This window comes from Alosa pseudoharengus, unplaced genomic scaffold, assembly GCF_046254945.1.
Source record: "Alosa pseudoharengus isolate Yale_2024_CS ecotype anadromous, Long Island Sound unplaced genomic scaffold, YU_APseudo_1.1 YU_APseudo_1.1_scf_5, whole genome shotgun sequence".
Classification (NCBI taxonomy): domain Eukaryota; kingdom Metazoa; phylum Chordata; class Actinopteri; order Clupeiformes; family Clupeidae; genus Alosa; species Alosa pseudoharengus.
Genome location: NW_027468837.1, coordinates 27,324,335 through 27,350,418, shown reverse-complemented (window position 1 = coordinate 27,350,418; position 26,084 = coordinate 27,324,335). Strand labels below are relative to the sequence as shown.

The following is a 26,084-nucleotide window of genomic DNA, read 5'->3' as shown; positions in this document are numbered from 1 at the left end:
GTTTTAACGTCTGGCTATTTATCAGGCCAGTGAACTCCCATCTATATTCTTTATGGATGGAGACCTTAACCTCTGCTTCTCTGATAAATCATCATTCCTGTTGCATATTTTTTAGCACTCTCTTACGGGCACGCACACACACACACACACACACACACACACACAAACACAGAGACAGAGGATGAGAATATGCTAAACAATGTCCATGGCTTGGTGTACAGATTACAAACACACACACACACACATACACACAAGCATCCATAAACCCCATTGTATGCTAATGAAACTTTTTGTTTTATCTTGCATTACTGAGGAAGAAATATCCCTATCTTGCAGTTTTACAGGGATATATGGATCAACCTGGGTGAGCTGTTATCCAAGGTTACATTTTCCTCGCTTCGCTTTATCATAGGCCTATGCATGTACATGCAGGTAAAGTGTCACTGAAAATACATCTCCTTGGACCTGTATGGATACAAAGACACGGTTACAGCTGAAAGATGGATGTGATGCCAACTCTTCTACATTTTCACTGCAACCCAAGGACATGAATTTGATAGAACTATTTGATCTCTCTCTCTCACACACACACACACATTCAGAAACACACAGAGACAGAGAAGAGACACACACACACACACACCTGTCTCTGCTTCACATTTCACAGTGTATCACAGTGTATCTCTTCTTCTAGATAGTGTATCTATCTTCTAGTATTTATCAGAGAATGAGGGGGAAGAACTGGTGAATAGCTTTCCACTTGACACTTGTTACAATACACACACACATACATTCTAGAAACATTTATAATTGCCCATCACGTTCTAACATGCAACAAAGTCTTCTTTGTTTGGATGAATTTACAGTTTCGGAGGTGGAGAAGAGAGAGACAGATACGTTTCATATTAGTTTATTTAATCACCTGACCTCCATGTGAAAACTCCCTTGTATGGTTGTTAACTGCTAACAAAAGGGCCAGTTCCAATAATGGTGACGCATTAACTCGTTGACTGAGGAAGGGAGTAGGCACGAGGCCAGGAAGACACTCAAGGAGGGGAGCAAAACGTCGTAGTCGTCGGTAGCCGTCCGGAGTGCTCAGGGGGAGAGGAGACGCTTGTATCATTTTGCTCTCACGGAAGGAGGGTTTATAATTCAGTAATTGCCAGAGAGGCTTGGCCCAGACTTTCAATGAAGGTATGCCAGACTGGAAAGTTGCGCGCAACTTTTGTTAACCTGTTGGAGGAAGAGTTTGCATTACAATCGGTCAGGATATGCAGGTGGCCGAACCACGGCAAGAGTTTCGACGCAAATTCTTGGGATTTGTTGTCATAACATGTGTCAATTTTGATTGCAAAAGAGGCTTGAAATCGATGTAATGTAATATAGGTTAGTTTCGAGACTGATATGTCCGTGTTGGGCGAAATCCTTGAAATGAGGGACGAACTGCGCAGCATCTTTGTCAAAGAATTAATCGGACGACGTCCTAAAGAAATTCGGCAGTAGAATTGGTCTCTTCGCCTTGTTAGTACATTGTTAGTGAGCACGTCAAGATGCGCTGGACAACGATAGCCCTCCTGATCGCTGGAGTTCTCCTTCGGCCCTCAGAAACGCAAGACACCGTACCTGTCACAGGTGAGTGTAGGCTACATGAAGAGATGGTCAGTTTAATTACTCATTGCCTAGATGGTTATTAAGGGAACTCTTAAAAAGCAAAATCACTTAATTTGAAGATCATTAACTACTGAGTTCAATAATGAAGTATGCAGAGGTGCAGGACTTCCAGAAGGTAAACCGTCAAGTAGGCTAAGGCACTAAAACTGTTTTGTCCAAAGTGTCCAAACCTACAGCCTGTGTACACACACACACACACAAATACACACACACTGAAACAAATAGTTTGTTATACTTGGCACATAGTTGTTATACTACCCTTGGCAAGGTTAATGAACATTTGTGATCCACTGACTTTGTGTCATCAGATTTGAGACTAATGCATGTATAAAGAAAGGGCACAGCTGTGAACTGAATTAGAGGGATAGCCTAATCTCAAGTGTGTTTGTGGTGGTCTATGTATGTGTAAACTGATACAACACAGCATCACAGTTATTCTCTCTTTCTCTCTGTGTATGTGTGTGTGTGTCCAGGTCCAGCAAAAAGACAGTTTTTCTTCACTATTATTTCAATCACAGAATCCTCAATGGCTCGCTTGCCAAAAACTATTGGCTGTAAATCAAAGCAATTTTTGTTACTTTTGTTACTATTAAATGTTCATTTGGAAGGCAGATAAGAAAGGTTACACCAGATGCACATAAATATACATGGCTCTGAAGTCTTAATCAAAAGGCAAACATGTGGCTTGCAGGTACAGGGCAGCACTCTGTTTGAACTAAGTGTCGAGAGGCTGTGGTCGTCCAAATGAAAGCTCTCAAAAACACATCCAAATACAGTATCCATGTCACAGGGGACTTTTTCCCCATTGGAATGCAGGGAAGGCACATTCTTTTGATCCTCCATGTATAAGTTGCCAACACTATTCCAGTCCTTCACCCTCCTTCTGTCATTCCGGTATCCCTCTCCCTTTCTCTCGCTCTCTCTCTCCCTCCCTCTGTTTTTATCCGTCATTGAATTCCAATGGCTCTCCTCAATTTTATGCCTTCTGCACTATTTATTGTATTTCTTCATATTGCTATTTTCATCCACTACTTTTAGCTGTTAATATCACTAGGCTGTTTGACACTGGAGTGAGAGGGAAGCATTACATAACATTGCCTCTTTCTCTCACCCACTTTCTGTGTCTTCTGGTCTTTCCTGCCTCTCATTTGTTCTTGAGCACTTCATAAAACTTTAATGGCCACCGGCTCTTCTTTTCAAGTAGTCTTCACCCCAAGATGAAAGAATAAAAGCAATACACAGGCTCAAAGAGAGACAAAGGAATGGAGAGGCAATGCCATTATGTTCACAAGCATGCTAAGAGCATTCATCATAAGATTCTAATTATTGAGTATTGATTTAGTGGGGTAATGTGTGTGTGTGTGTGTGTGTGTGTGTGAGCATGAGCATACCTCGGCAGGTGTGGGCTAGCACCATTGTTCTGCGGTCTACCTTTGCACTATTTCACACAGGGCTCCGGGTTGGGCCAGTAAAAGCGTCCCCACATCTCTACTCCCGGGTGCTATCATGTTGCTGCTTCATTAAATGCACTCAGTCTCACACAATGCCCCTCAGGAGTCTATGTGTTTTTCTCACAACACAGAGCCAGGGGTGTGAGTGTGAGTGTGTGTGAGTGTGCTTGAGTGTGTGAGAGTGAGTGTGTGAGAGTGAGTGTGTGAGAGTGAGTGTGTGAGTGTGATTGTGTGAGAGTGTGTGAGTGAAGCTAGAGGTGTGTTCTCTTCTCATTTTCTCTTCATCTCTTATTTTCCTCACCTCTTTCTCTTCCTCAATTTGTCATGGATAGGAATAGGGTTCGCTTTGCTATCTGACCACATTAAGTGGATTTAAAAAAAGAGAGAGAGAAAACAAATATGTGACGTTTATGTTGCTTGAGTAAAAACAAACACCTGTGGTGAATAATACCATTAGCAAACAAAGCTCTCGGTGGGTGTGAAATGGAGTTCATTATAACAAGCCTGATTGTTCTCTAAGACCCCCAGCCTGTGGAGGTAATCAGTATCTGAGCTGGTGTATAGGCCACAAGTACAAGGTTGGCTGCTGTTGTCTCCATGCAAATTTAAGCTGCCATGCATAACACACCATAACCATGTATTTTCCGAAAGGTATAGCAAAGAGATTCTCTTCTATGAATGTCGGTTATTTGTTTCACTTATTGAGGCACAAGAAAATGAATAGGATCTTTGAAAAAAAGTACATATTACACTTTTGTGAGCAAACAAGCACTGTCAGGGGGTGGGGGGATTTCCACTGTTTGCTATAATGACAACATTGTGACTGTGTTTGCCTTTCTTTCTCTCTCTCTTTCCTGTATATCTCCTCCTGTCCTGGTGTGTGGTCCCCCCTCCCCCTACTCCGTTTCAAGTGTTTAACTGCTGCGAGGGGGACATTGTCATCGTCCTGGATGCCTCGAGCAGCGTGGCCGCCTATGAATTCACCCACATGGTCCACTTCCTGTCCGACCTGCTCCGCCCCTTCCAGCTGGGCCGCGGCCACGTCCGGGTGGGGCTCCTGCAGGTGGGCACCGAGCCTCGGATTGAGTTCGCCCTGGACGGCCACACGGCCCAGAGCGGGCTGCAGTGGGCGATACGCAACACCCAGCAGCTCCAGGGCGACACCAACACGGTCGAGGCCCTGCGTCTGGCCCAGAGGCTGCTGGGAGTCCGTCCCGGGGACAAGAGAAGGGACGGCCCCCCCAAGGTGCTCCTGTGGCTGACGGACGGGGTGGAGCCAGGGCCGGTGGAAGAGCCAATGGGAGAGCTCCGGCGAGCAGGCGTGGCAGTTCTGGCGGTCTCCACGGGTTCAAGCAACTACCAGGTGCTCCGTCGCACGGTGTCTCCACCTGTGGAAGACCACTTGCACTTTGTGGACGTAGATGACATTAGCATCATCACAGAGGACCTCAGAGATGCCATCATTGGTAAGAGAAAATGGAGAGAGAGAGAGAGAGAGAGACACAGACACACACACAGACACACACACACGCAGACACACACAGACACACACAGACAGAGGCGTATCAAGCTTTTTAAAAGTGTGGGGGTTGTGGGATAGGAAAATGAAACAATCTGGCCAAATTATAAATAACTCCCTAGTATTTTCTGAGAGGGGTGCGGACGAGTATCTCCCTCAAAAAATGTGAGATTCTGATTGCTAAACACACCATTTTAATGCAGTTTGGGAGGGACAGAAGAAGCAGTGCCTATGTGTGGCTCATGTGACATGTAGGCCTACATGATCTACCTGCTATCACTTCACTATTTGACACTACCCTACATGGAAACATATCTCATGTTATAAATCAAGAAATCATTTCAGAAATTATGTTTTGTGCATGTGGGTTAGCAGGCTACAATAAATTGCCTCACAGATAACAGCCTAATTTCGAGGTATCACTAATACCTATTAAATAAATGTAAAGGACACAGAATAGTGACAGAATTGTAAGCTCAAATTCAAAAACGTTTGAAGTCCACCCATTATGCATAGGGAATATAACATTGTGTTGCATATAGCCAGTTGAATTAATGTCAATTTAAAGATTATGATTAGCAGTTTCTTTGGTTTTCCATTGACAGACAGGAAGCCACGTTGTTGTTTAAACTATTGTTGATTCTAGCCCACGTTACCTCCAGTTTCACTTGCTGCAGGGACGCACACATTGCATGAGCGCTCATAAGCGTTCTATTTGAGTTCTACATGCTGGAAATCTTAGTTCTCAGATGTAGAAATTTGTCTTGACGCCGCCGTTTGTAAGATCAAAATAAGATATAGCCTATACATGGAACGCGATCGTATTTAAGATAATAAGATCTCCAGTAGATGTAGCACTACGACACATATGACAGTGAAATGCCGCCGACGTTTGTAAGATCAGGCCAAATAAGACGTTCTAAATGGAACGCGATGTAATTAAGCTGATCTTTTCCAAGCGTTTTGGAGACATGTGTGCTGACTGCGATATGTCTATATAGTTAATGACACCAAATTTATAAGTTTTGATTGCGGAAACTTTTAGCCTAGTTTATTTTTGTTTTCAGTCCGCGGTTCCAATTCAATCTTGCTGCAAATCAGACGTGTGAAGTACCGGGCATAACTTCATTTCGCGGCTACGTGTACCATTAGGTTAATTGTTGAGGAGGCCCATAGTTTAAGAAAAGCTGCAGATCATAGACAGAGAAAGCATAATGCTCTGAGAACAGTAGCCTTTCTGCAGAAACAAGTGCCTCGGTGCGCGCACCCCACCCCCGTTTTCACTTTGACTCCCTGCATTTCTACATTGTAACAAAAACTGTCAGTCAGACAGTGAATTTTGGTTTACTAAATTAGCATAATGCGGTAACAATTATCATTTAAATTCTACCTGAAATCTGCTCACTGCAGACGTTATAATGCAGACCCAAGCAGCGGCACCCTTGTAAGACGCACACTTTGAATTTGATCAGAGCGGCTCTGATTCCTCACTGGCTAACTTGATGTGATTGGCTGGATGACCGTTCAATCAAATCAACAGACCTATTTGTGTCTCTCTGTGTGTGCGTTATGGTAGATACGGTTCCAACTCTGTACGGGAGCGTCTATTTCCATGTTTTACTTTCATTTTAATCTGACAAAAAGTGTGGGGGATAGAATCGTGTTCCAGCAAAAGTGTGTACGTTATAACACCCACATCCCCCACGCTTGCTACGCCCCTGCACACAGACACACACACACACACACACACACACACACACACACAGACTCACACACACACACAGACACACACACACACACAGAGATGGGAAGGCGAATGATATTGAGATAAAAATATTGAGAGAGAGAAATGTAGAGGTCAAAACCAAAGGAGTAAGTGATTGAGACAGATTGTATAAAGAGAGAAAAAGTCATTTGGGAAAAAAATTAGATGAAAGATAATAGATGGGCGGGTGAGCTATATTAAGGCGCTGTCCGAGCGATGGTGCAGCTGGGCCCAGAGATGACAACGTGCGGACAGTAAGCGCGGCTAATTTAGTTTCATGAGATGACTGATTTGGAGCTCAAAGCGAATTACGAGGAGATGGAGAAAACTCACAGGCTCGTCAGAGAAAAGAGCAGTGTCCAAAAAAGACACCCTGGAACAATTCCCATCCCCACGTGTGCCTATTCAGTTTAATGTAACAGCGTTCACAATCGACAAATAATGAATCTTTTCAGATTCGCACGTGGCAAAACATCTCAGCTGTGCGGGGTGGGTGGTTTCTCAGGAGCACAGTGAGAGGGAGGCGAGGAGATGAGGGACGAGAGCTTCCTGACAGCGACTTATGCAGCCCTCCTCCACTGCTCCACTCTTTGACTCGTTAAATGCTCCTAATGAACCCTGGCTTGTCTCCTTTCATCTCTCTCCTGCTTTTCTGTAACACACCCTCTCTCTCTATTTCTTTCTCTCCAACTTTCTCTCAGCCCCTTTCTTTCACACTCACTCACACACAGACACTCACACTCACAGGCTGTATCAGATCAATCTAGTTCTTTGCCACCCGAAGGGTTGTACGGATCAAACTGATCGTACCGCACCCTTCTGTCTATTAACAGTCTCATCTACACCATCAAAAACAGAATGGAGGCTTTTAGTGCCCACTAGGCTGAAATGCAATTTTCACTCTTGCTTGAGTGGTGAATACAAATGAACCCTTTTAGAATTACGAGTGGACACTGCCTCATAATGCCTTCTATTGCTAAAACCCCATTTGCAACTTTGCTTCAGCAGAGAATATCAATCAACCTGTTTTACAGTTGTGGTTTACGGTTGATGAGAGCAATCTGTGTGGCTGCAGCTCCTCATACCAGACAGGCTCAGAAGTGTTTTGACTGCAATTGATGAGATGAGTGGAATCAGTTGCCTCCCATACAGTTGTAGTGTAGTGGAGGTTTCTTCAGTCTTGATGCTTTTTGATGAAGTATATTTTTTATGTGGATATAGGACAGTTGAGAGAGACAGGAAGTGTGTGGGAGAGAGAGTCAAGGGGGGTGGGATTGGGAAATGATCAAACCAAGGTCTTTATGGAAATGTGCGGCTACGGCTGTCACCCTACTGAACTCTAGCTCTGCATCCTGGTGACAACCAACCAACTAAGCCCCCCCACCCCCACCCGATGCCTCCTTGCCTGTGCCTGTTGAGGTGTCCACGACAACAAGGAGGCGGACATTTTGCAGACTTTTTTGCCCATCATCAGCCCCCTCGCCCCCAGACAATTGCCTGTTAAGGTGTCCACGGCCATGGCAACCTTGACAGAGACAACAAGGAGGCGGACAGTTTGCCCATCAACAGCCCTCAAACTGTATTTCGTTGACTTTGTACTTACTCTGCACGATGACAATAAAGTTGAATCCATCCATCCATCCAATGATGTTTTTTTTTTATTTGTCCCATTTGTTCTCCTCCTTGTGTCAGAAATCATCCGTGCAGATCGACTCCAGGTGCGTGATGTTACTTCCAGGAGTGCCATCCTGCAGTGGAGGCCTGTTTTGACTGCACACACTGGGACCTACGAGCTGAACTACGGGCCCTCGGCTGACGGGGTACCGACGGGAGGGCATGTCAGGGGCCCAGGGACCAGCACCAGCTCCAACCGGGGGTCGTACGTCAGACAGACCCTGCCGGGAGACCACAGCACGTGGCAGCTGACCAATCTGAGGCCGGGTACCACTTACACGGCATCACTCAGACCTGAGTCCAACCAGCAGCTGCTCAAAACTCTCAGTGTGAGCTTCACCACACTATCAGGTGAGAGACAGAGCAGGGAGGGTTGGAGTAAGAACAGGAGAGGGAGAAGGAATAAGAGAAAAGAGAAGCAGAGAGGGTGATGTGGAAAAAAGAGAAGGAGACGGAGAGAAAGGACAAAGAGAGATATGGAGAGTTGGAAGATGGAAAAGACAGAAGGCTTAACACACATTATTAAAACAATATTGGGTATTTAAATACTACAAAATAGAATCATTGACAGAAGGAAGAGAGGAAGACATGTAGAGAGACTGATGAAGAAAGAAAGAAGAGGGTGGGCATATAGACACCCCCACACCCACCTCCACCTTCCACCTGTTCAGCCTGAAGCTACTAGACATTAGCTGCAGCACACCACCTGCTGAGACAGAATGGAGGGGGGGGGGGTTAGAAAGGGAGAAAAAGATGACCCGAGGAAGTGAGAGAGAAAGTGATACAGAGAAGGAGAGGGAGAAATAAATACAAAGAACTAGAGGAGGGCTGTGCAGATGGATGAGATGATATGAAACTGTCAGTGAAACTAATTCCTGAAATATGAAGGAATATAAGTTATTGATTGTAGAATTAAAGAATTAAATGATGCAGCAATCATCAATTGGATTTTTTTTTCTGCACCACAGTGCAGTAGCCGGAAATTCATGGAGTCAGGAAGTAGCTCACTTCACTGGGTACATTAGCTCATATCTTTCTTTAACTCCCTGCCATATAGAAAAAGGGTTGGATTGAAGGTTAATGTTTTCTAATGGTTTATGCTTATAAAATATAATAGAAAATGGCTCAAATGGTTCTACAAAGCATGTTAGAGGAACCCATGTGTTTTGCTTAAAGCCATAGACTGGATGAATAAGGCTTAAGACTGTTCTATTTTAATATTTCTGAAGGACAAATTCAATATCAGAAGTCTGCCAAAAGGCTTGACTGGATGTGTTCTCACTTATTTCAAAGCAAATACATGTCTTGCTACTTTTTCAGATGTTCCAGAAATTCTAAGTCCAACCACGGTCTCTATTTCTGAGTCGGGCCCAGACAACGTGCGTGTGAGCTGGGGCCCGCTGCAGCCCAGTCGGGTTCGGCGGTACCAGGTGGAGTATGCGGTACTACCCTCTGGAGTGGTCCGAACAGTCACCCTCCAGAGTCACGAAAACTCCACTTTGCTGACCCAACTGCAGCCAGATTCGCAGTACTTGGTCACAGTCACCGCGCTGCACTTCAATGGCCAGGAGAGGGCGATGTCGGTCAAAGTCTGCACTCAGGAGGGTAAGACAGGCTCCTTTGTGTTTGCATCTACAAATGGACAAGACAGGGAAACGATTTATTGCACTACCACAATCCATGACAATCCATCCTTTTTTAATAAACAGAATAGTATGTAGTCAGACTTATTTGGCTTGCACTCTGAGGAACCCATAAACACAGAGCGCACTTACTGACCCAAGAGAATACACCATGATGGGAATAGTACACAAATCCCAAGAATAGACTTTGACAATTGTTTTCATAGTCTCCAAAATCCTGAGAAATGAATGTCATTACTGAAGAGAAAGCATTATTCTCTTCTCATATAAGACTGGTCTATATGTTGGATCTAGCCTGGCATCACCATTCCACAAATGTCACTTCAGTCACTTAAAGTAAGTCATTGAAAGTATGGTAATCCATTAAGATTTGTTAGTGGAAGACACTTTACTCGTGGGCACAGAACAATAAAAATCATTGAATCAGCTTGTGCTGTATTGTGCTTTAAGGAGCTTGTGAGGGGCATTCTGAGATGTGAGAGGCATTCAGAGTTAAAGTCTATACTCAGGTTTCAGCCAGTGTATTCACATTACTTCAGATAAAATTAATCCACTTGCTGCAGGGATGATGATAACCACTATCACATTGTTGCAGCAGGTTTCTCGAATCATTGTTTTTATATTATCAAAAACACTCTGCAAAGCTTGCTGACCACTCCAGAGGAAATGTGCTCAGTCTGTTTCTGCTCTGGGACAGTATCTCAGAGCAAAAAGTGAACGAGTCAGATTCAAATTGGCAGTGCCATGCTAGACTGGGGTCATTTATCACTATGACTACCTTTCTGAGAACTACACTGTGTAGCTGACTTGAAAACAAATAAACCAAGAAGGGCTCATTAAGTCACAGAAATAGTTTCATTCACTATGCCTGTTCACATACTTTCTGTCAAGTACGGTAAAAATGACGGCTTGGTTGTTGATTGGCCACTGCGTGAAATCCCCCACATGTACATGTTATCCAGCTTGTCAGGTTTAGGCATGAGGTGGGTTGTAACAGCATGTTCAGATCCAGCCATGATGCCAGTGTTTGTTTTGATATTTCTCTGCTGACACAGATGAGATATACCCCTAACCCTGACAAGCAAATACATCACTGCCTAGTGTTGGTGTGCACAACAGAGTCGGGGATGAATATTTCCAGTGCTGTAGACCTATCCAAATCTTATGACACATTAATTTGGCTACTTCCTACTTGTAGTGGATGCTTTCACCACATGCTTAGTGTAGTTGACCTCGAGAGATTTATATTTCATCGTTGCCTGTGCAGTTAAGAGTGATGAACGACAAGGATATAGCCAGAGGATTATCTCTAAAGGTCAGCGCCTTTTTTTAGGGAGGGCTGCCACCCCGACATTCCTGAAGCTGTTATGAATAATTTACAAAGTCAAAAAACGTCTGTCTTCTAGAGCAATGTTTCTCAAACTTTTTCTGACCAAGGACCACTTAACCAATAAAAAAAACCTCACGGACCACCTAGCTAAAAAAAAAGAGTAGACCTACTTCAACAGTATATTACACAATAGGCCTACTCAATGAACCACCTTGCTTATTGTCTTTGCACCTTGCTTATTGTGTCAGATGATTCATATGATTTAAACTGGCATAGCTTACATAGTCAGTGTTATAGAACTGTTTGGATTTACATACAAGTTGGTTCAATATTTCACACAACTAATCTATATTATATTTTATCACGTCTGCTCGCGGACCACTTGGGATAGCTTGCGGACCACCAGTGGTCCCCGGACCACACTTTGAGAAACACTGTTCTAGAGACTCAGCCTCTTTAGTAACCTGGTGATGCTCCAGACCTGATGACCTTGACACGGCTATATTTATTACTTTTTAAGATGTTCAGGGGAGGGGGAGAGCAACTTAGAGGTGGGGGTGGGGGGGGGGGGCAACCTCTGGTCTCTGGCCCCTGACCCAGATGTGGCCCAGATCTGATGCAGATACTTAACCTGGTTGAACTCTGAGAGCTGCCACTGTCAGCTGTACTCTCAGACTAAATCGTGTCTATTCTTATCTCATCACTTGTCACTCTCACCCTATCTCCCCCTCCATCTTCCCCCATGCTTCTCGCTTCATGTCAACCTGTATCTAATCCCCCCCTTTCTCTGCATTTCACCATTTCCCTCTTAATCTCTCCACCTCCAACTTGCACTCCTTTTCTACTCTCATCTACTCTCATACCTGCTGTTTTTTCACTCTTTCATCTCATTTTCTTTATCATTTTCCTCTCACATTTTGTCCTACTCTCTCTCTATCTTCACGCTCCCTTTCTCTCTTTGCCCTCTTTATCTCTCTCCTCACCCCCCCACCCCCCTTGCTCCTATTGCATCTCCCTTCTCCTCAATTCCCACTTCTGTATCTCATCTTCATTCTTTATCTCTCACCCCCCTATCTATCCATCACTTCCCCCTCTCTTTACTCCTCTCTCTCCTCCTCCATTTCCTCTCTATCCACCTATCTCAGTGCTGCCACCTCTGGAGGACCTGCAGCTGAGGCCCATGGGCCGGAACTCTGTGCAGGTGGAGTGGAGAGGTCGCACAGGTGGACCACAGGGCTACTGGGTGAGCTGGGAAGGGGCCAGACCTTCGTCCTCCCGCTCGCTATCCTCATCCTCATCCCTCTACCTGCCGTCTAGCTCCGCGTCTACCTTCCTCACCAACCTGGCGCCTAACAGCCGGGTGTGTGTGTCGCCTGTGTACAAGACAGCACGGGGACAAGGCCTGTGTTGTACACACAAACATTCAGGTTTGCATGTTTCTACACCTATGTTGTAAAATAACAATGAGATATTAATAGTAAAATAACAATGAGATATTAATGCATGTTATGAATAACGTAAAATAACATATGTTATCGATATGTTCATATTTAGCATGTGAAAAAGAACATTAGCATTGGCTAAGAAAAAAGCACTGAGCAAAACTTGAATGTTGACTCCTCAGAAAGGAACTCCCTTGCTCAAATTCTATTTTTTAACTATAGCTCATCTGAATGTAATCATCTGAAGCAATCCAAATAATGCCTCTCTAATTTGTTGTCCAATTTAACACCCGAGTTCCTGCATTTAGGCTCTTATCAATAGAACATCTGTCTGTTTTGTCAGTGAAATATGCTCTAAACCCTGAAGTGCATAAGCACTGTAACAGCCTCTCTGGAATTTAAATATACAGTCGTCTTCAGTAGATCCATACAGGGATACTCTCCACCATGTGTTTATCTAACTACATTTTCCCTCTCCACTTCCCATCTCATTTTCCCTGGCTGATCCTCTTACCCTTGCCTGCAGACTTTTGGCAGTAGATGTCCAATTCTTTGAATCCACTTGGAAACCAAGAGCAAATACTGTAGGCACTCTGCTGGAAAACAAGGCCTTATCATCTCTACTCTGCAAACCCCATCAAGTTCCATTGTTGCTTCTCAGTGTATAATTATAGCCTGCAAATGGGCAAATTAATGTCTTGTTTATGGAGTTTGAATGAAATTGGGCAGTGAATGCCATGAATGATAGTAACTGTAGATCAGAGGACCAAAAGCCAGCCCAGAGACAAAAAAATTATGAAAAGGATAGGAAGAGGCAAATGCATTTAAAAATCAGACAGATGGACATTTTACATAATTTCAGCAGAAGACGTTGCCTAGCCCATGGCTGTTCTCTCGCTGAACAGCACTGTGCTACTGACGACTGAACTTTTTTTGCTGTCATCTTCACTGGGACACACACACACACACACACACATACACACCATACCATATCATACTTACAAACACACACAGATAACACAGAGAGAGCAGATGCAAAGACATAACATCACATACAGCTGCCCTTAACTAACAAATATTCAGCATTTTTTATGTTACAAACCTTTCTGCTGTAAGGCTTGAAAATATGCCAAAGGCATACATTTAGTATGATCATCTCACTAGCTCATCTAGAGTCTAGTGTACTTAGTGTTTGTGTGTGAACAGTGACACTCAGTGGTCATTTGATCAAATTACACATGACTGTCAATACATTTCTTATCAAACTATCTAAGTAATTGCTTCAATAATAGTATAATGTATGAACGTCTAATGTTTAATCTAATTAATGTATTTGAAATGAAGATGTATAGCCTATATCTTGTCTGCTTTGAGATGTAAAAAATGATTTTAATATGTATTGTAAAGAGTTAAGACATTTGGTGCTTTTACATTGGTTTGACTATTAAAACATGCAGTTGTTTCATTGTTTTAGACCATAAATTTTGCATAACATGTTTCATCACATAACATGAAAATACATTTTTTATGTAAAATTATATTTAAGTAAATATCTGTCACTTCTAAAAGTCATTGATATGTTGTGATGTAAACCAGATTAAAGGAATCAATATAAAGACTGTCATCTGTCAGTGACTGTCTTCTCATTGCACGATGTGTAAGAAGTGAAAATAAGAAGACGTCACAGTGAAGCTCACCTGGTTCGACCTCTCACCTCCTCCTCTAAGCGCCCTCACAATGTCTTCACTCCTTCAACAGACTGCCACACTGTTCACACATTCTACTCACACCACACACTGCCTTTGAAATCTCCCACATAAAAGCTATATTGTCAGCTGAACTCCACTGCTACAAGCAATTCCTGCATTCCTGTTCTATGTTAGGCTACTGTTCACTTTCATCATGCATGAGTCTGAATCTGAATTTGCACAGAAGACAGAGGAAGAATAATCCATAATCCATTTATCAAGTTGGTTAGCTCTGGCCTTTCATGAGACAGAAAGGCCTGTTAAACCCTGTCGAGGGATGCTGACACACACTAATTCTGAGGACAATTTGCATCATCTGATTAAACACTGGCAGGAATTCGGTCATGATAGCTAAACATGCCCCGTTCTTTTCTCAAAAGAATTAGATTGCATAAAATAGATGTAGGCCTAACCTAGCTGTGTGTTTGAATAACACGTGCATGCACTCATGGGCGGATTATGAACTTTTGGGCCCCTGGGCCCAGATGTATTAAGGGCCCCCCACTAATTGTTGTATACTGTATTCTGCTGCATTTTGGGGATTGCCAATACTAAATTCAATCAGATTCATAGCCTAAATCCTGATTTGTTGATATTGAGGCAATGATTCCATGCAAAGGCTTGGGCTTTAGGGCCCCCTGACCCCTTGGGCCCCTGGGCCTGGACCCGGTAGGCCCGTGCAGTAATCCATCCCTGCATGCACTTAGGCCGTTTTGTAGGCCAATCTAGCCTATATGTAATGTTAATTATGTGCATTTAAACTGATTAAACGGTCACTGTCTTTGCATGTTTAACTCAACTTCGATTTTAAAATAATCCAATAAAGTTTTAAGTCTTTCTATGAGAGCTATGTAAAAAAGTGTGTACGAAACGTGTGAAACCAAAGGAAAAAGTCTACATTTGTAAGCATGACTTCTGCAGTCCTAGGTGAAGATCAAGTGGATCAAGAAAACTGTGAATTGTCGGTCTAGGGCTAGGCTAGGCCTAGCCTACATCTTCTGTTTTTATTTTTGTGGTGAAGTTTGTCCAGTCCACATCTGAATCCGACCAATCAGAGGCCACCAGGAAGTTACAGGTTTTGCTAAGCTTGTTGTGCCTTCGCTAGAGTTCCTGCCCCTGAGCCTCGGTCTCTCCTTGCGCCTGATGCCCTCCCTTGAGCACACAATGGCGGCGGGAGATATGAGGCTGCCCGGGGAGGGGTTACTAATTAAGGACAAATTGTATTCCGGAGTAATGCTCACACTAGAGAATTGTCTTTTACCAGCGGAGCAATTAAGTCGAACCCCGTCGGCTGAGCACGGGCTGTCGGGGGAGACGGAGGAGCAGTTACGAATCAGTGGCTGCGAAAGGATACAGGCCGCAGGGATACTACTTCGACTTCCACAGGTTGGCAATGATGGCTCTTAAGTCTTTATCAAATATTTAAACCATGCCCTGATGTGCAACTGTATGAAATAACATAGCTAAATCGGCTTTATAAGGTGTTACACTTCTTGCTATTGCTACATTATTCTGTAGCCCAGGCAAGTTGTGATGTGTGCACGTGCCTTTTTTGCTGGCCCTTTCATAGCCTATTCTGTTTAGAGAGCCATTTGACGGCTTTCCATTGCATATGATATAATTTGAGCACTTTTGCAGTTATAATTGTGTCTATCGTCGTAAATGGACCATCTTTGACAGACCAAAGCGATTCATGTGCTGTGATCTCACATTGAACTCTGCAGGTTGCCATGGCCACTGGGCAGATACTATTCCAGAGGTTTTACTACTGCAAGTCATTTGTACGGCACTGTGCAGAGGTAATCTGTAAACATTCATCTTTGCAACTTTGGTCTAAGTGAGCCTAGTCCTTTGAGGAAAGGCAAAGGGTGTGGTGTAATTTTCATTTCATCATCATGCTCTGTGAATCTATAGCTTCCATGCCTGGCCTACATATGCAACTTTGCTTCATTCTTGTCATGATTCCACATTATTATTCTGGATTATTTAATTTCACCTGTCCTAATCAGATATATAAATGTATAAACCTATAAATTGTGTTTCCAGTAACCATTTGCTTCCTCGCATACTACCTTCACCTCACTGCTCTTAGACTGTTGCCATGGCGTGTGTGCACCTGGCCTCGAAGATTGAAGAAGAGCCAAGGAGGGTCCGTGATGTGCTGAATGTGTTCCACTTCCTGAAAGAGAGTAGAGGAGGCAAGTGAGTAAGCATGCTTATGCAGGTACACACAAATGAGCAAGCAAGCATGCATTGTCTTTCAAGAGCATGGATGCTCACACACACACACACACACACACACACCTGGGTACTCTTTCATGTGCACACTTGATTGCATGACATCATTCCTTTTTCCGACTCGATTTTATCTGCGGTTACCAGGATCAACAGTGGTCTGATGGAGTGACCTGTTAAATCTGAGCAACATTGACATTATCTATATAAAGTCTCTTTCATTCATTCATTCATTCATTCAGTTGATGGTGACTAGTCTGTACATGTCAGAGTAAGATGGGAGGTAAAGATGACGTGGATGGAAAAGATGACATTTGAATACTGTTGTCCTTAGTATTGATTGCAAAACGCAGTGAGTTGATCACTAAATTGGCCTTCAAATTTGTTCATTGCATCAAAATAATGTGAAAAGTAGTTGATGGATGTTGTGTCATATCTAAATGAAGTGCATATCCCTCACAAGATTGTCATCTTGCTTCACCTTTTGGCTTAAAATGAATAATGCTAAAAATAGCTAAGAGTTCCTAATGGAATAGCCTAAGAAAATGTGCCTGAAATGGTGCATCCAAATGATTGTACTCGTATTTGATGGGACACGTGAGCCTCGAGCCTCAAGCTTCGAGCCTCTGCCTACGCTTGATCATCTTAAAACATGACCTAATTTATAGGATGCACAATATATCGGCGGCCGATATATTATTAGCCGATAAGTGAAAAAATGAAAATATTATTATCGGTCCGATAACAGAATTCTGGCCGATATTTTTTAAAGTCCTAATTTAGGCCTATGTAAGGTCCAGCTGGCTACACTGAGCTAGCCTACTTGACAGTGTTGTAGTCAAGTCACTATGCCTCGAGTCCGAGTCCAGGTTCGTCCCCAGTGTTCAAGTCCAAGTCATTAAAAAAAAATTCCGAGTCGAGTCCACTACTCATCCGAGTCAAGTCAGTGTCGAGTCACTATTGATCCACGTCGAGTCCGAGTCGAGTCCCTATTGATCAAGTCGAGTCCAAGTCCAGCACTAAAGTAAGCATAGCCTACATGTCGTTCCATTTTTTTCCATTGCAGATGAAATCCTTAAAAGCAAAACGGACAATCTTCTGTCTCCAAGCAGGGGTGCCATCACTTGTGTGAAAGTAGTATTGCCAAATTTCTTGCCAAACCCAATGTGTTGTATTTATTATATCGGAGAGAATACCATACCATACCATAGCCTATAGGCCTACTCATAATAAATGAGCAATCCACATCCCAATCACACAGGCCATTAAGTCACATTATGCTGTTACTGACTGCTGACAATTGTATAGGCAGTGTTGTAGAAGTTCATACTTCACAAGAGCTAGATGGACGTTGGAGTAGGCCTATTTTGTAAGAGGTAGTGTGGATCATAAAAGGGCCATTTTTTTAAATTCTCGCTGTTAAAATAGCCTACACAATTTTAGCGCAGTTTGGGAGGGACAGAAACAGAGCAAGGCCCGTCTTGTAGAGTTGGATTTTGTCGTTCGTTCTCATGACACAGTTCGCGTCGTTCAGTTCGCCAAGATGATTCGTTCTGAATCGTTCGTTCTTTCGTTCATTCGCATTTCCGGTAGCCTACAACGTAGTTCAGCAGTGAATCATGGAATGCAGGTTCTCAGCTCCTCGTTTGTGAAAACGGTCAACACAACACTGTAATTGTAGCGGCAAATATAGCTGCAACTTAATGATTATGTGTACTTTTAGACAAAACAGCAGTAGCTAATGTGTTCATTCACCTTGACATTACATTGACATATTGAAGGTAAATAGAGTAGACTACGGCTAGATCAGCTCATTTCTTTTTTAAAAATGTGTTCATTCATAAAGGAACAAAGACCCAGTAGGCTATGCCGACAAACCTGTTTAAAGGCTTGGCAGAAAGATTATATTGATGAAAAGGTTTCAAGTCCCCATTTAGCCTAGGCTACAGAGCCATAATCAATCTGCTTCTTCTGCTTCACTCTGCCAAGAACGAGTGACTGACTTAACGAGAACGACAGACCGAAGTGAAACAGGTGGGGGGTCTTGGCGTGAGAACGAACGAACGAATGAACGAGACAGATTGAAGAGACATTTATTAACCTGGCATGACACAGAAAATACAAAGACAGCATGCATTTACCATTAGACAGATATTTAAATGTAAATGCCAATATTGAAATGCAAAATGGAGTTGTTAATGTAAACCATTATCGTTATTTTTTTATCGTATGCTCTCCCACTAGTCTCACTAGCCCATTTGTTTTTTTTCATGGAAACGGTTGCTATGCTTTCACGCCCCTCATTGGCTAATTCGATGAGAACGTTTTAGAAACAATACAGACAACAGCATACGATTGGTTTGGCTCTCGCTTTAGGAAGCTGGGCCATAGGCATTCACAGCAGCACTAGGTCAGTGTGATTCAGCGACGAACGAAAGAACGAACAAGAACTGGAAAGGCGAACCAGTTCAGGTCGTTCATTTTAAAGACCCGTTCAAAGGAACTAGTTCGTTCGCGACCGACCCACCTCTACCGTCTTGGTGAACACTGGCTACCGGCAACTGCATAATTATGTTATCACTTTACTGACACTATGGAGACATATTTCACGTCAACAATAGAGATGAAAACTAGCTTTCGGTTAACGGAGATGTAGATCATCTGCCTAATTAATTTATTTGCGCAACAGGCCACATTCTACGTTCATTTCAGCGAGATGAGTGAAATAAATGTTTTTTTAAGCTGCCATCGCCATGGGCTACTATTTGCTACGATATATTCACCTGTTAGAAATAGAACACGTTGCTATTTCCTTTTTTTTCGTGCAGTGGATTAGGCTATCAAATCGCTCGTTTGAACAGTAACAGTAATCCAGTTCACTCGCGTCAGTCAGGGAAAACACTGTTCACCAAGTCACGATGATCAGCTATCCAGCAGCAGTGTGTGTTGTTTAGCCTAGGCTAAGTGTAATCTTAGGTAATGTTTTGTCATGTATGAGAACTAATATGCAATAACCTACTACATTGAAATAGCGGCGGCCATATCTCCAGGCATTTTGGTGTTAAAGTTAACGTTAGTTTGCTTTGCATGTGAACATGATGTGACTTGCGATGTACGACACGAAGCAGTAGCCTAACATTCCCTTGAACTAAAATTAGTATTACGAATAATTTAGATATTAAAATCATGTAGCAAATTGTAGCCTAATGACATACTACAATTATAGCCTTATGATGTATTACAAAAAAAAGTCGAGTCCTCGACGAGTCACCGCGAGTGCGAATGCACGAGTCCGAGTCCAAGTTCGAGTCATTCAGTGCTTAAGTCCAAGTCAAGAGTCTCTAAATTTAGCTTATGACTCGGACTCGAGTTCGAGTCTCGGACTCGAGTACTACAACACTGCTACTTGAGCTTGGTTGGCCATACTTTTTCCTCAATATAATGTCAGCGGTGTGAATGTATTTCACCACTCTAACAAAATCTGTGGATATGCGTTCATTTGGGAATCTGTGCATCTCAAAATCCTCTCATGAATGATCCGCCATTTAACCTTAACAGAGCGGAGCTCAGCCCCATCTAGAGCCGTCTTGTGCTGGTGTGTTTGCACTTTACCGCGCTGGTCGGGGAAACAAATAAACAAACTCGTTAGTGGGACGAGTACATAAGTAGGCCTAGTTCTAAGTTGTGTTTTAGTATTATATTTGCATTACTTTAGCTTGGGTTTTGTATTATTACCTAGAAATATGCTAACCATTCGTGCTTCAGTTCCAGACAGGTCATCATAATAAGTTATTAAAACCTTCGGGGCTAACGCCTTTCATTTCTGCTGCAGCAGGTTGTACGCAACAGAGTAGACGGACAGAAGATACAGTCTGAGGAGTTGCAGCTTTATTCAGTTACCCGCAGTTGAAACTAAACCTAAGTTTCCCTCACAAACTCTGATTTGGTCGCTATACTGTAGCTTATTCCAAGCTGAGCCGTTTATGAGCGTTTAGTCCTAAAACGATTCAAACTCTCTAGCCACTCACTCGCAATTCACTGACGTCAGGTTCACTAGGAGCCACACATACTGTAGGGCTAGGCTACTGTTATGTTGTTGACTGCCGTACTATTGAGGACTATTATGAGTTATGTCCATCATTTGGTGGTAGGTAAAATTACTGCAATAAAATTATGCTTATTAAATGCTTTCCCCAAATCACTTTTCACAATTTTTTTTCAAGAGTAATATTATCGGTTATCGTATCGGTATCGGCCACAACAAACCAATAAATATCGGTTATCGTTATCGGCCCTAAAATTCCATATCGGTGCATCTCTACTAATTTATCAAGTACTTTTAATCACCTGATGATATCAGATGAGTTCGGTTCAAGCTGTGGGTTTACAGAGACAGCTGTAGTACTGCACTCATCACTATATTTCATGTTTTCGCTCCGCTCACTTTCTCTCTTTGTGCTCACCAATGCCTGGCATGTTTGTGAGCTGTGTGATGTCAGACACATCACATCCTATGCTTTGTGACATGAATGAATGAATGAACGAATGAATTCATTCATTAATGAAGGATCGCCTTAAGCTGATCTTATTGGGCTGGCTTTTCGCAAAAGTGATCTTCACTCAAGTTCTCTTTTAGTCCAGAACTAACTGGCCCATTTTGCATGAAGTATCACTAACCACATTCACGTCCTTGGTAGAGTTGCATACCTTGTGTCCATGGAGAACACTCAGCAGGACATTTAAATTAGTTACTTACTTACTTATCCATTTGGCTGATGCTTATCCTGCTTGATGATGCTTAAAGCGACTTACCTACGTTAAGTATTACAAGAGCATGTCTCCCCAGTTGCCCTGCTTTGCTCAAGGGCACAACAGTCGCAGTCAGGAATTGAGCCCACAACTTTTCAGTCAGCTCTATCTCAAGTGATGGACCAATGTGCTAACAGCACCAATATCATGCCCGTGGAGAACACAGACTGCTGGGAAAAAAATGTTTGTGTGCATTATGCTGCAAGTTGCACAGGTTAAAAGTGTCCATTAAGGCCCCAGCCGTGACTCAACTGGCTGGGGCACCTGCACCGTACACCGATTCCAGCCCCGTGGTCCTTTCCGGATCTCACCCCGTCTCTCTCTCCAACTCGCTTCCTGTCGTTCTCAACAATCCTATCACATTAAAGGCATAAAAAGGCCAAAATATAAAAAATAAATTCAAATATACTTTAAAAAGTGTCCATTAACGTATATGTGTAATTGTTAATGATTTCCAAATCCCCTCTCCAGTAGAGGGTACTACCCCATGCCCTTGGATGGCAGTTACATCAACATGAAGAGTCAGGTGATCAAAGCGGAGAGGAGACTACTGAAGGAGCTGGGCTTCTGTGTGCATGTCAAACACCCACACAAGGCAAGTCCTGGTCACACACACCATACACATACACGCACTAATATACGCGTATGCAGATGTGGCCCTGTCTGGCTATATTGGTTTAAATACTCCAACTTATTTTGATAAAAGCTATATGAGAGGATTTATGAAATTGTTGTTTTAAGGTAGTCCATTGAACAAAGCATGTCTCTGAATTCAGTGCAAAAGCTGCTAGTACTTTGAAAAAGCTCAATTAGAATTTGATATGAGGGATATTGTTATGGTTTGTGGTTTGATTTACTTTTTTGTTATTTTCCTTTTTTCATTTAAACAAATCACTACTTTCTGTTCTCGTGAAAGCCATTAGTAACAGTTAGTCTTTTTGTTTTTAGATCATTGTGATGTACCTGCAAGTTTTAGAATGTGAAAAGAATTCAGAACTAGTTCAGATGGCGTGGTAAGTGCTTGCGCCTCCTCCTCCTCCTCAGTTCTGCTGTGTTCCGTGCTCAAAATGAGCATTACATTTCAAGAAGGTAATAAATAAATCTCCGACTGCTCTCCTCATTTGCCTCCCATCTCTTTGCAGGAACTACATGAATGACAGTTTGAGGACAGACGTGTTTCTGAGGTTCAGAGCAGAGACTGTGGCCTGTGCCTGCATCTACCTGTCCACCAGATGCCTACAGGTCTCCCAGCTCTTACCATTTTTCCTGCTAGGCAAAAGCATGAAAATGCACTCAGTTTCTGAGAAAGTTTGTGCCTTCCACAAGTAATTGGTGACAAGTGCCCCTACTTGCACATTGAGCAGATTTCCTTCTTTAAAACCTCCTGCTGGTAATTGTCATAGTCGGTTAAAGCTACCATGTGATTGTTTGCTAACGGTTAGTTGTGCCAGTTTATAGTTAGTATGTTGTTTTCTGTTTGCTTGTATTTACTTTGTTTGTGTCTGTTTAAACTCTTGGTCAGATCCCTCTACCAGATGAGCCCCCATGGTTCCTTTTATTTGGGGCGAGGGAGGAGGACTTGCGGGATATCTGTGGAAGGATTCTGCACCTGTACACCCTCCCGAGTGTCCCTCTGTCCACCCTCCTGAAACAGGTAGAGGAGACGCGTCAGGCCCTTGATGCCCTCAGCAGCAAGGGGAAGCCCAGCATGGCGATGTCTGCTGCTGCCACCCCCAACTTGGAGCCATTCAGTAGCTTCTCCCCTGCCTCCAAAGCCGGTGAGGGTGCGGAGGTTGCCTGATTACTGTTATACAACAATTGGGTTCTATGGAACTATTTATTTGTTTCTGATCGGCCGAGAGACGTTCCATGAGTTGGAATATCCCTGGACTGCTTGAACAAGAATACACCTTTGCGTTCTACTCCAGGTTTTGTATACAAGCATAATGATTTTTGTGGTGGTTAGACAATGTAGTGTACACTGTCATGCACCTCAACTTATATAGGCTTTGCACGCTTTGCATGTCTGCTCATGGACAGTGAATTTCAATTAAATCTTAAAATTAATTAAAATCTTTGTTGTAAATTTGAAGTGATTGTTACAATGTTGGTTGAGTGTTTGTTTTTGCCTTCTTTGCATTACCTCCTCACAGCTTCCCCTGCTGATGGTCGGCCCAATCACGAGACTTCTCTCAACCAAGTGGCCCTGAAAAATGCCTGTCGGAAACTAGCCAACGGAGATGAGTAAGTACTCCCAATATTTGCCTGTGCATTGGTGTGACTTGGTCTCCCTGTGAAAAGTATTATAGAGGTTGGACCTAAAATCTGAGAAATTAATTTCACACTAGCCAGTTGTGGATACCTTGCAGTGTAGATTGATATATTTGTCTACAAATTCAACATTAAATTGAATTTAGTTACATATTGTTATTACATTACATACATAAATATTTTTTTGTTAAATTGTAGGCAAGAGCGACTTAGTCGCAGTGAAGAGAGAAGAGAAACCAAAAGCATTTCTCCCCCGAGACGCAGGTATGGCAAGGAATTGTCTCTGCAGGAGTATATCTTAATTATAAGCACTAGTGTCTATTCCCTCTTCTTCCAAAGCACTCCCTTAAGCATTTCTTACTCTGTCTTTTGATTAGGGCTGTGCGATTTATCGAAATAATCAATTGTGATTATGACTTCTAATGATTATGAAAACAAAATGATGATTTTGCTACGTTCAGTTTCAAGTTTTGAAAGTGGATGAGTTCCAAAATCACAGAGTAATCGTGTTTAATAATCGTGATCTCAATATTGGACAACATAATGGTGAATGGTGAAAAAAAAGATTTTTGCCATAATCAAGCAGCCCTGCTTTCGGTCCCTCTCTTCTCCACAGGCGCAGTCGCAGTGTTGCCTCCCCCCATCACTCACTCTCTCCAGTGCGTCACAAAAAAGTCTCTCACAGAGAAAGGGATAGAGAGAAGGACCGGTGGAGGGATAGAGACAGAGATAAAGACCGCAGTAGGGAGAAGAGTAGGGAGAGGGAAAGAGAGAAGGACAGAGAGAGAGACCGACAGAGGAATCACCGAAGAGAGAGAGAAAGAGGGGAGAGAGAAGGACCCAGGAAGGAAGTTCGTTCGTCACACAGAAGATGACCCTTCAGATCAGAGGACCACATTCCAAGATGTATTATGGACCAAAAATCAAGTTGTAATTTTTTAAAACTTTAGACAAAAAGCTGTGACTTTCATAAACAGTTTTTGTAATAAAAAGTTGTCATATTTTATGTTTTCTTGGTCCATAAGTATCTTTGTGTGTGTGTGGTGTGTGTCTACTCCACATCATTGTAAATGAGGGCTAAGCTCTCAATGATTCCTCAAGTTTAAATCAAATCAACAAAAATGAGAGAAAAAAATCTAAATGAAAAGATGTGTAGCGATAAATCTGACTTTTAAAAACACTTCATCTGTGTTGGAAAAGTGAGCCCAAAAATTGTGGTCGCCTCTCCACAACCTCCCCCAGGGCTGAGACAGATTTAATGAACAGCGGTAGCTGCCAACGGTGCACTCTTTGACATCACCATGCTGTTATTAATTACTGTCCTGTGTGCCTTCGAGACAGCTGTGTAATACTGCTTACCTATAGGTTCAGTGCTAAATCAGAAAGAAAAGACTGTCAACAACTGAATTTACATATATTTTAAATGATGTTAGGATTTAGTTTAGACATCAAGAATGAAGTAACCTATAATAGTCAAGTCAAGTCAGATTTATTTGTATAGTGCATTTAAAGAAGCCCTATGCAACAATTTTAGCAAAAATAACCTTAATTATGCAGGTTGAGAGTCGTTCTGATGGTTCTACAACACTTTTTGGGTCGTTTGGTGGGTGCTTCGTCTCCCCTAGTGCTTCTCCGCGGAAAAACCGAATATGCAACTTTCTGGTCCCGGACCGAAGAAATCCGGATGTGACTCGGCGGAAGGACTCGAAAATGTAGTCAGATTGTAGTTTCTAAGAAGACTGCAAAACGGACTCCCAACTATAGGGTGACCAGACGTCCTCTTTTGCCCGGACATGTCCTCTTTTTGAAACCTAAAAATGTGTCCGGGCGGAATTTCAAGGTCGTCTGGGATTTTGTTATTCTAGCCTCAAACATGTTTACAGCGAATTTGCATTCTCTCTTTCATTCATGGATATATCTATGTCTTTCGTTCACATACTAGTCACGGCCTCCCCCTACAGTTCGCTTTGCATTGAGTGGAAAGTGTAGGGTGTTGAGCCTGACCTTAGCTACCGTCATTGGTCGATAGTAATCTCAAACATTTGGTCAGTCAGTCACCTCATTAGCGCAAACTTCCTTGTTTAGTGTAAGTTCACGGACGAATTAAAACGTAAATTTCCATGTTTTTGTCTAGGTCGATATCAACATGAAGCTGAGTGCCGGACCTGCAAAGCAGGCACTTACGCGTCGGTCGCAAATAAGGTGCCAACGACCTACAGGTAGGCTACACAATGTTCAGCAAAGCATCGAACGGCAGCGAGGGGTGAGAGCTCATCAGCTAAAGTGACAGAGTTTTTCGACCTTAACATAGGGAGGGAAAGGAATCTCATCGCCATCTAGTGGTTGCGTTCCTAGAGTTTAGCGGAGGGGATGGGATTTTTTTTTAGAAAAAATATATCTCGGTGCACATTGGGATCTTAATTTAATGCCTTCCATATGTTAGGCACTGGGGTCACCTCTATTGCTTCAAGTGGTCATACCTTATTTTTAGGATCAGTTGAATTGTTTTGAGTTTTCGTCGTAACA

The 26,084-nt window shown here is 42.8% G+C and overlaps 2 protein-coding genes across 2 annotated transcripts; both read left to right on the top strand.

The window, feature by feature from the left end:
* The first annotated feature begins 1,016 nt into the window (after positions 1–1,016).
* On the top strand, positions 1,017–14,119 carry LOC143104108 (von Willebrand factor A domain-containing protein 1-like). Its single transcript, XM_076268050.1, has 6 exons — positions 1,017–1,632; positions 4,034–4,588; positions 8,099–8,431; positions 9,401–9,685; positions 12,199–12,480; positions 13,022–14,119. The coding sequence occupies exons 1-6, from the start codon at positions 1,551–1,553 to the stop codon at positions 13,033–13,035; spliced, it is 1,551 nt and encodes a 516-aa protein (XP_076124165.1). The 5' UTR covers positions 1,017–1,550; the 3' UTR covers positions 13,036–14,119.
* Positions 14,120–15,311: 1,192 nt separating this feature from the next.
* LOC143104139 (cyclin-L2-like) lies at positions 15,312–24,564 on the top strand. Its single transcript, XM_076268092.1, has 10 exons — positions 15,312–15,629; positions 15,968–16,042; positions 16,336–16,445; positions 21,762–21,882; positions 22,236–22,300; positions 22,430–22,529; positions 22,810–23,065; positions 23,441–23,531; positions 23,757–23,822; positions 24,175–24,564. The coding sequence occupies exons 1-10, from the start codon at positions 15,387–15,389 to the stop codon at positions 24,431–24,433; spliced, it is 1,386 nt and encodes a 461-aa protein (XP_076124207.1). The 5' UTR covers positions 15,312–15,386; the 3' UTR covers positions 24,434–24,564.
* The last annotated feature ends 1,520 nt before the right edge of the window (positions 24,565–26,084 follow it).

Excerpts from the sequence above, each read along its gene's own strand:
- LOC143104108 (XM_076268050.1), top strand. The coding sequence starts at position 1,551 with ATGCGCTGGACAACGATAGCCCTCCTGATCGCTGGAGTTCTCCTTCGG. Across the intron at positions 1,633-4,033 it reads AGACACCGTACCTGTCACAG|TGTTTAACTGCTGCGAGGGG; the intron begins GTGAGTGTAGGC and ends CTCCGTTTCAAG. Across the intron at positions 9,686-12,198 it reads CAAAGTCTGCACTCAGGAGG|TGCTGCCACCTCTGGAGGAC; the intron begins GTAAGACAGGCT and ends CACCTATCTCAG.
- LOC143104139 (XM_076268092.1), top strand. The coding sequence starts at position 15,387 with ATGCCCTCCCTTGAGCACACAATGGCGGCGGGAGATATGAGGCTGCCC. Across the intron at positions 16,043-16,335 it reads TTGTACGGCACTGTGCAGAG|ACTGTTGCCATGGCGTGTGT; the intron begins GTAATCTGTAAA and ends CACTGCTCTTAG. Across the intron at positions 23,532-23,756 it reads AAACTAGCCAACGGAGATGA|GCAAGAGCGACTTAGTCGCA; the intron begins GTAAGTACTCCC and ends GTTAAATTGTAG.